This window comes from Typopeltis vanoorti, chromosome 8 (genome assembly GCF_054136105.1).
Source record: "Typopeltis vanoorti isolate ZY-2024b chromosome 8, IOZ_Tvanoo_1.0, whole genome shotgun sequence".
Taxonomy (NCBI): Eukaryota; Metazoa; Arthropoda; class Arachnida; order Uropygi; family Thelyphonidae; genus Typopeltis; species Typopeltis vanoorti.
The window spans coordinates 412,778-423,143 of record NC_143556.1 but is presented as its reverse complement, the minus strand read 5'-3'; the positions used below and the strand labels follow the sequence as shown (position 1 = coordinate 423,143).

The 10,366-nt window shown below is 34.2% G+C and overlaps 1 protein-coding gene across 1 annotated transcript; it reads left to right on the top strand.

Annotated features, from left to right (window-relative positions):
• The first annotated feature begins 7,066 nt into the window (after positions 1-7,066).
• Positions 7,067-8,251, top strand: LOC150103667 (uncharacterized). Its single transcript, XM_090397048.1, has one exon. The coding sequence runs from the start codon at positions 7,067-7,069 to the stop codon at positions 8,249-8,251; it is 1,185 nt and encodes a 394-aa protein (XP_090253174.1).
• The last annotated feature ends 2,115 nt before the right edge of the window (positions 8,252-10,366 follow it).

Below are 10,366 nucleotides of genomic sequence, written 5' to 3'. Positions count from 1 at the left end.
CTAAAAATAAGACGATCCCGAAAGATCGCGGAACTCAGCGTTGTTCCACTCGATAACAGGCTCACCCCGTCACCGAGAAGAACTTCTCAGAAATAATTGAAATAAATCTTCAAGAAAGTTAATCGCCAGACCTCAACTATTAACCTGTTCTCTTATGCTAGATCGCATCGAAACTTGCGAGTTTTCAGTTGACCACATGAAATGGGGGTAACAGTATTCCAAAGGTTTTGGAAATTGCATACAATCAAGTCTTCAGACGTTAACTTCCTCATAGGCCATGGATGCGAGATGCCCGACAGGAAGCAAAGCACAATAACAAGGTGGGGTGACTTGTGGAAAATTATGCGCATCGCCAAGAATATTTTGAGGATGAATTAATTTCAAGCATTCTTTCACAGTATGAGAGATATTTAACACAATTTTCCACGTACATTTTACTCACCGGAACATAACGAAAAATGCAGTTATGTTGCGGCGAGGCATAATACTTGTTTCTGTAAAAATAAACAAGTGAAAATAAAGTAACCATCATGACAGATTAAAGGAATGGGAAGAGATGTGCCATGTTAGGATATACTATACATAAAAAACAACCCATTAACAGTAGATTTGTTGCATTTAAAAACAGCGCAAATATTGATACTCTATCCAATTTGCTATGCATTCCCCCCCACGCCAGAAGTGATTTGGTCGGTTGGGTGCTGTAGGACGATTCTGGAAATTCATGTCAGTGCTCCACACGGCCTGAATTATTTTGTTCAAAAATCAGCGCTAACTTGCTTGGTTCTGGCACAGCCATATGAAACAATGAGATTAATGGGCAAAAAACCTAATTCAGATGGATTGCAACGCTAAGGTTTAAAGCCTCTCAACAAGATTAAATACGAGTTGAAAACGTATCTGCAAAAGATGTTGCTGGGAAAAAATCCCCCCCCCCCCCCAACTTCAAGAACTTTACTCTTCCATTGCAAGAACAAATATGCGGTAATACGATGGTATATTTCAATGCCCTCTGTCTCAGAGGCATATTGCGACTCGAATTGCAATTTATTATTGAAATATTCCTGAGTATAAATAGGGAATCCTCTGTCTCTTACCAAGTGCTGTTGACGTCAAGTTAGGAACGAATAATCCATGTAACATACTGGGTTATAACAATGAATTTTGGGTACATACATTCCATTGAATGCAAAGCTGTTAGAGAAAGAACTTTAGTTCCAGAATGTACAGAACCGATAATGAAGGGAACATAATATTTTCTCAGGATGTTTTAATTAGTAAATATGAAAGTGAACAACGTTGGAAATTAAGGATCTCATTCAGGTGTGCATGACTGGAATGCTTAGGGGTAGAAAGAAAAATTCAGAGGTCTATGGCTATAAGCGAAATCCCCACCACGTGTGTACAATTACCTTCTTTATCCCAAGGAAAAAGACTTCCTTTCGAATGGAAGCTTCGTAAGTAAAGATAAAATATGGATTGTTTCTCTTATTTGATTTAAAAAGAACGCAAGTATTGATACACCTATACACCTTCAAAAAAAGGCAACTGTGAATATTAACATATCACAAAAACGACACTTCTTTATTTCTTAATCTAATATTGTCATACTTTTGTTGTGGGGTGGGGAGACAAAAGGATGCGATGTGCAAACGAGCTCCGTATTTTGAAGCATATACAGCTGGAGTGGACATCGCAAAAGTGTAGAATCTTGTGTGCAAAAGAGAAAGAACCAAAACGCAGATAATGAGTACAAAAGAATGAAATTTATTGTTCTACAAATATTTTGATTTTAATTCTTAGGGAAATAGAGTTGCTTAAATTTTGAGATTTGTTTTCTTCATGTTATTCTTGTCCGAGTTGCACATATGAAGAAGGAATCCGTGCAGCTCACAAATTTCTTTATCTAAAACCAGTTTCTACCTGATTTTCATTCGCATCAAGGCTACCACTAACACTGTTCCTGGGCGATTTATTCCAGTTACAAGAAAATATAGAGCGTTAAACAAGGATCGTGTCTTATGGAAATTAACATTTTGCTCCCTCTATGAAAATGCGCTGAATGTGTATTACCATTCTCTGGGCTTATCATAAAAGCGTGACTACAACTCTGAACCCTTCGTTATTTTTCATGAACAGGTCATTTGGTATTTTAAATGTCTAATTGCTTATTAAGAGAAGTTTTTTTTAATGTGCATTCCACTTTAACAACATTAAACCGATAATAATCACCTTCCAATATTCAGACGGGGGGGGGGAGCGATTAGCACGCAATACATCGTCAAGAGGATGCAAGCCGCCGATTCCGACATGCAATTCCTTTCAGCATTCTGAGTTTTGCGGCTGTGTTTTGGAGTTCTATTTCGGTGGTTCCAATTAGGAGGTAAGCACTCAAAGCTTCCTCTTCTCTACGAGATAAAGATTTTTTTCTCTTTTATCAACGCAAACAAATACAGTTTCCCAAGAACGGAACTATTTTCTCTTCTGAGAAGAATTGCATTCACTAACTGAGTACAAACACAGCAACGAATTAAGGAAAAAATTTCGGTCTCCACTGCTTTCCCCTGTCCTCATTTGAAAACGGGTTGACAGCAATAATCAATATGGTATGTCAACTAAAAACTTGCCTGATGAATTTCGTGGCACCATGGTCGGCGTTTAACAGCAAAATTCAAGTAATTTACCTGAAAGCATCCGGTACGTATATCAAATAAAACACTTCATACGAAGTAATAACAGCGCACTCTTGCGACCCATAAATAAAATAAATGCAACACACACAAGGAACTTTTCACCTGCTCACAGTTTTTTCGATCACATTATAGTCAACCGGAATACAGAAACATAAATGACACATGTTACGAAAGAGCTGTTCTGCCATCTGCAGGTAGTGACGAGTTAGCTGAAACATGTCAGGTAATTGAAAAATATGAAAGAGAAATTTTTGTCCAATAGGACAAACACTTCGGGTTATTTAACTCACTTTCGATGCCGCTGTGCACACCAAATCCAAAGCGGTGATCAGTGATTCAGATAATAAATAAACATCCCAAAAATTGTCCATGCAATTCCGGGGTGGGGTATTTAAACATATCACATAGTTGTCAAAAGGTTTTTTAAACCCTTTTGACAACTTTTGCATTTCGTCATTTTAATTGCATTAATATCTCGGGTCTGGTAATAAACAGCGAGAGCCATTTCTTACCTCTACTTGCACTTCTCGCATCTGTCTACTTCGTATTAAAAGAAGGAGCTCCGTTATGGATGAGGGGTGCGGGGATTCACGGTAAACACATCTGCCATTGCAGATGCTTCGCAATGTACAGGAGATGTTCTTAGCAGTAAACTTGGTGCAGTACTTCTCGTGAAAAGCACCGCACTGAGTTTCTTGAAAGCGTCAAGAAAGGCGTTTCATTGCATGAAGAAGGACACTTATTTTAGATAAAACTTTTGACAGTGGATCTTTGAAAACCTGATGCTAAATTAACCCATTAACAAGGTTTTCTTCTCAGAGTTTCTTACAATGATAGCAATCCCAATCATCTAATGTAAGACTAGCAGCATGTAAATAAAATGCACCTGTAATCCTATACATGTATTTTTGATTCCAAAAACTTTAAACGGGATCCAAAGCAAATGCGATTGAAATTACGATAGAAACAGGAAAATTCTTATTAAACGGACGCTTACATGAGATAATTGAAGTATAAGATTCAGGCGTTATTTTGATATGATCCAAACAATTCGATTGCTCAAATCGTTTCATCATACAACATGTTAACTCTCTTTGGCGAGTCGTTGAATAGTGGAAAGATGTGACACATACCATTCGATCATCTCCAGTCGTTTTATGAAATGAAATTGAAAATTTTGTTGAAAGTATCCATTATGATTTAATGTAAGTTGGACAGCAAGTTGAATTTTAATATTAATCATAATTTTTTGACAAAGTCTATTATCATCTTCACATATACAGATTATTTACAAATATACAATTGAAGTATTAATATTACATTTATGTTCACTACAAATATTCAGTATATTTGTGAATACCTTACTTGATAAGTGAATACCTTATTTAAATGTGTATAAATAATAATACTAAGAACGGATTTTACATTTTCCCCCATATATATTTATAATAATTAATTTAATGAGTTAAGAGAGGGATATTTTTCATATTAACGATATTGGATATGAATTAAGTTTATATAAATATACAATAATTCTTTTCTGCATTTCGTCATTTATATTTATATTTCAATCTGTAGTTCATTTGAATTCACAAATTATTTACACTTTATTTTTTTGTTATCAGTATGGGATGCGGAAAGGATTCATTTTGCTTTTTAACATTGCTAATTTTTAATCAATTATGTATTTATATCAGCATCTTCATTATTATTATTATACACCGTAGTGACTGTTTTGTTCCATAATCTGCAGTCTTTGATTATGAGGATTACATATAGTTGAATGAGGCGGATTAATCCCATCTTCTTCGAAGTTTGGGCTAGCTTTTATGAAGAGAGTGGGATTAGCCTTCACTCTTTATGTTGCTGTTACTGTTGCTGTTTATGGATAAGATGTAGCAATTGGATGCTGGTGATTTTTGATGTGTATATTAGTGTTAATGGTATATTAACTTTGCTGGTATATTTTCCAGAGTTCGTGTTTTAACGTTCTGTAGTTGTCCATGTCTTTTACATTTCTTGGTTGGTTGTTGAGTTGCGTTGGTATCTGATGTCATCTCACAAAAGAACCGTATCAGTTGTTGAAGGGTTTGGGGATGTAGAGAGTTGTAGGTCGTGTTATACGATATGTGTCTCTGTTGTTTCGATAGGTGATGTTGAAGTAATTCCTTGTTAATGTCATGTAGTGTTTCAGGTTTTTAATGCTCAGAATTCTGTGTGTCGCCATGTGCTTGTCGGATATTGGCTGTTGTGTATAAGGTGTCCAAGTCACTGTTGACACAATTTTCCTTTGAAATATTTCTAATTTTGTTAAGTGGCTGATTTATGTGTTTGCATAGACTGTTATATATCTGAGTAGGGATTCACAGATACAGTGATATAGCATTTGGTTTGGTTTGGTTTATAGTTTATTTGGCACAAAAACTACAAAGGTCATACTGCCGTAGTAAAGGTTACAACATTACCATTTACAGAAAATTGTAAACAATATATCTGTACAAGAATCTAGTTCCACAAAGCATATAGATAAACAGAACTGCTGCAGAGGGCACAGCAACACACAAGGTAAGACGTTATTGCAGTAGTGCAAAAATAGTTTACAATGTAAGTTAAAACACAAAATACGCAACACTAAGCGAAGAAATGCAGTATCTACATATATATAAAATTATAACAATGTTTTATAGCAGAACAAAAATAGGCAAAAATGGATTATTATATAATAAACATTGATGAAATTTAAATTTAGCAATGTATATATACAGAATTTAGCAATACATATAAACAGAATTACTAGCTGCATGATTATTCGAAAGCTAAAGTAGTAAATAAAATGCATACACAAAATTTATGTTAAGTAATGCAGTATCTATTATACATATAAACAAAATTACTGCAGAGGTTTCAGCAGTACATAAATAGATAACATATGTATATATAAAACAAGTCAAGGAAAGCAGAATCTACGTATAGTAAGATTACTAGGGGTGAATTCTCCATGCTTGCTATGCTTGCTGCACAAGTCATTAATTGAGAATAAAGTAATGTTTATTTGTTAATAAATGCATGCATGTATAAGCATCCCATTTAGGCTTTTATTTTTGTAGACAGAAGATGTCTGAAGTTTCTGCCACAATAATTGAGCTTTGCGTTGTGTATCGAAGGCCGATGCTTGCTCATCTAGTCAAAGCTACCTTGGCTTGCTCGGTTGTAGGAGCTTCCAGGTCCTCGCTGCAGCACTGAGATTTCATGCGCGCGCATAGCCATTTCCGCTCCCTTCACGTCGTCTTAAACACAGGTCATACGCATTGAAAATAGCTCTAGCCAGTGAGCTTCTGCCAGCCTTTATAAGTGTGCGTGTTGCTTGGAAAAATTAAGTTACAACCAACTTTTTATGACGATGTTATTGACCAATTCATAAAGAAGAACCATAGGGTAGAATTTGTATTCAAGTAGCTAAATGGAAAAAGATAGAATATCATTTGTAAAATAAATGTTATATTTGTATGATTACATGTACATAAATTTCTAAATATACAGTTGTAAATGGTCAGTAATTCATTATTCCGCTTATCAGACTTGAGTCACACCTCTCACTCCCTTAATGATAACAGAAGCAAGCGTGAATTTCAAGACCAGGATTCGACCCTGAAGATTACAACAAAAATTATTATACTAATACTTAAAGAGTCAGAAAGGAATTATTATACAGCGTATATGCATAAAATTTAAGTTTAGCATTATGGCATTTATATATTAACAAAATTACAGCAGGGTGATTCAAATATACAAGACCAATGCCTACGATAATACATAATTGGTCAGATTTAACCTAATGAATAATATGTATGTATAAAAGTTAAGTTAAGGAAAAAGTATTTACATATAAACAAATTTATAGTCAAATGTGTTTGTACCAATTAATTCTTTCTAAAAAATTTAAAAACCTCGTTCAATTTGCCCGACTCTGCTAGCATTTCCCTGAGTGTATATGGCTTGGATAGATGGGTGAAAATGTCATTCCTCTCTCGTGTAAATTGTTGATGTAAATTAACGATAAAGTTAAGCCGATATATTTTCATAAGTTAAGCCGCTTAACTTAAGCGGTCGACCTGTATGCACTCTTTACTGCATGGTGGTTCAAATATTGTGTAACTTGCAAGTAGTAATTTATATTACTGTTTCAGTTTTTAGAAAATTGTTCTAAGGTAAGTTATTACAAATTAAATTTCTTTTGTTTTCCATTGCATTAAAGTAGCATAAATTATTTGTGTTTTATTGAAATTTCACGAAATTTATTATTCATTAAAAAATACGAAAATACGAAATAGACGTTTTATTTCTATAATTTATGTTTTTAATATATCCGTAGGATGAAACGAATAAAAGAAAGTGGAGCGTCATTTAGAAAGAAAAAGAAGGCATGGGAGGAAATACAGAATAAAAATACTGGAGCACTACTCAAATACATCTCCAGTGAATCAACTTCTAGTTCTTTTAATATTGTTGCCTCAAGTACTGGCAAAGAAGCCACCCGCGAAGGCGAAAAAAGTTATTCCAATGTTGTTGAAGAGGAAAGACCTGGCTCACATACTGGCGAAGAAGTAGAAAGTTCATCAAGTTCTGATGAAAAGTCTGCTGCACAAATTATTCCGTCTATTTCTATGAAAGATGTTGGATTATGGCCTAACAAGATTGACGACAATAAAAGAGTATTCCCGGTACGTCAAGGTCCGTTTTCAATTCAAAATTTAAACGCCGATTTTAGTGAAGGAGTAAAACGTCCTGGTAATACAATTACAGCCAACGGTGAAACAAGAAAGCTTAATCGCGACTGGCTTTTTCAAATTTTGCCTAATGGTGAAAAGCTGTTAAGATCGTGGATAGTGTATTCACCATCGAAGAAAAGTATTTATTGTGTTTGCTGCAAACTGTTTGATGATCTTTGTCAATCAAATTTTAACACAGAAAATGGTTTTAATAAATGGTGGAAACTTCATCCCAAAATAAGTCAACACGAGTTGAGCCCACTGCACATTCGATCATTTTCCCAATGGAAGGAATTAGAAATAAGACTTGGACATGGCGCAACTTTTGATAAACTACAACAGCAGAATAGTAATAAGGAAATTGAAAAATGGAAGGAAATTCTTACAAGAATACTTGATATAATTAGATTCTTAGCAAAACAAAATTCGGCGTTTCGAGGTCATCGTGAAAGTGTTCATCAGAAAGACATCAATTCAATGGAAAATAGAGGAAATTTTCTAGAGCTTGTTGACTTCTTGGCTAAGTACGACCCAGTATTACGTGAACATGTAATAAAAATTAAGATGGGTAATAAATATAGTATCTCTTATTTGTCGCCGAAGATTCAGAACGAATTCATAGAGCTATTGGGAGGCGCAGTGAGAAAAACAATTATGGATCAAATAAAGAAAGCTAAATACTTTTGTATGATATTTGACAGCACTCCAGATATTTCTCACAAAGATCAAACCAGTCAAATTATTAGATATGTAGTTATTGATGGTAACGAAGTTAAAGTTGTAGAATAGTTTATTGACTTTGTAGAAACTAAAGGAAAAACTGCCGAGGAAATCACAAATATGATTTTAACAAAATTAGAAAATGACGGTTTAGATATAAAAAATTGCAGAGGACAGGCTTACGATAATGCTGCCATCATGGCAGGAAAGCACAGCGGTGTTCAAACTCGCATTAAGGAAATAAATCCAAATAGCAGAATTTGTTGCATGTACAAATCATTCTTTAAACCTGGCATGTTTACACGCAGCTTCTACTGCTATCTATTCCATAACATTTTTTGGAACTATCGAACAGTTGTTTTCGTTGTTTTCTTCTTCCACTCATCGATGGGATGTTTTACTTTCTGTCACTGGTCAAGGTGTTAAACGCAGTGTAGAAACTCGCTGCAGCGCTAGAGCAGAAGTGGTAACTATAGTAAAAAACCAATTTTTTTACATTTTAAGCGCTTTAGAAAAATTGACATCTGAAGAAGAAAATAGTAAAACGAAATCAGATGCTGGAATATTACTCAATTCAATGCAATCTTTTTCTTTTCTATGTTATCTCAATTTATGGGAACCTGTCCTTTTGGAAATTAATGACGCGCAAAAATACCTGCAAATAAAACGGTTAAATATCCGTCAATGCCATATAAAACTAAATTCTTTGCAAACCCATTTCATGGAACAAAGAGATGCGCTAATACAAAACGCTGTTATAGCAGCCAAAACAATTTGTGAAAAGTTGGAGATATCGACTGAGCGTCGATTTAGAAGGAGAAAAAATATAAGTGGGGAAAATTCACGAGATGTGGGGCTATCCTTAGAACAAGAAGTACGAAGAGAAATGTTTTTTATCTATGGATAGAATTATAAAGGAAATAAAAGAACGTTTGATCAGTTTTGATCAGTTGCATGTCCTTGCAAGAAAATATTCGTGTATAATACTAGGTAACCTACTAAATGAAGAATTTGAATGTCAAATAAATGACTTTATTGACATTGATAAAGAACAGTTCCATATTGAAAGAAAAAGGATCCAGGTTTTTATGGCTGTACTTACACTACAAGAAGAGGCAAAACGTTGGAAAAACGGGAGGGAAGGCCCTCTAGATCTACTAAAGTTTATTCAAAAGTATAGATTGGAAAATTATGTACCCAACATTGTAATTTTGCGAAGAATTTTTTTAACAATTGCTATCAGTGTCGCTAGTTGTGAAAGGAGCTTCTCCAAATTGAAGTTGATAAAAAATTATCTTCGTTCCACAATGAGTGATTTAAGACTACAAAATCTTGAAATATTGTCCATAGAACAAGAAATTACAAATAATATAAATTTTGAGAGCATTATACACGATTTTTCTGCTATGAAAGTTAGAAGAGTAAATATATAAATATGTTTACATACACATATGTGTACAATTTGTTTTATCCAAAAGGAAATGAAATTATTTATTTATAAACATAAAATAAAAAATATTTAATGGTAATTTTTTTTTGTAAATTAGGTATATGTTTTGTCTCATAGGTGGGGAACCTGCGGCCTCCGTAAGTTTCTTGTGGCCTTTAAAAAAGTATCTTGTATTTTTATAAAAGTTGCATTTATAGGTATATCAACTTATGCGGCATCCTTTATTACTGCCTAATTTAAATATGGCATCCAATGGTAAAAAAGCGCCCACCTATAGTTTCTTTCAATTACAATTATTTATTTATGTTTATTAATTTATAAAAACCACCATTTGTTTGACTTAGAAAGTGCGGCAAATTGGAGACCTCCCCGGGCGGCAAAAGTTCTAGGTCCGCCACTGGTTAAACCTACTTTATGGCTAAGCCTAACTTGATCGTTAACAAACTTACTGGCCATTATGGAACAAATAAGCATACTCATATGCTTCGTAACCATCATATATTTCAATCTAATATCAATGGTATTACAATTTTAATAGGCACTTCGCATCCATGGAAACTTGGACATATATATACGTCCTAACGAATCCTAACTTTATCACGAATCCTAACTTTATCATTGGGGCTAACGTTTTTGTTAAGTCTATTTTATGGTTAAGCCTCCTTTATCGTTAAGCCTAATTTTTTGGTTAAGGATTCATTCTTAACTTCTAACCATGCTTTCTTTTCCTTTCT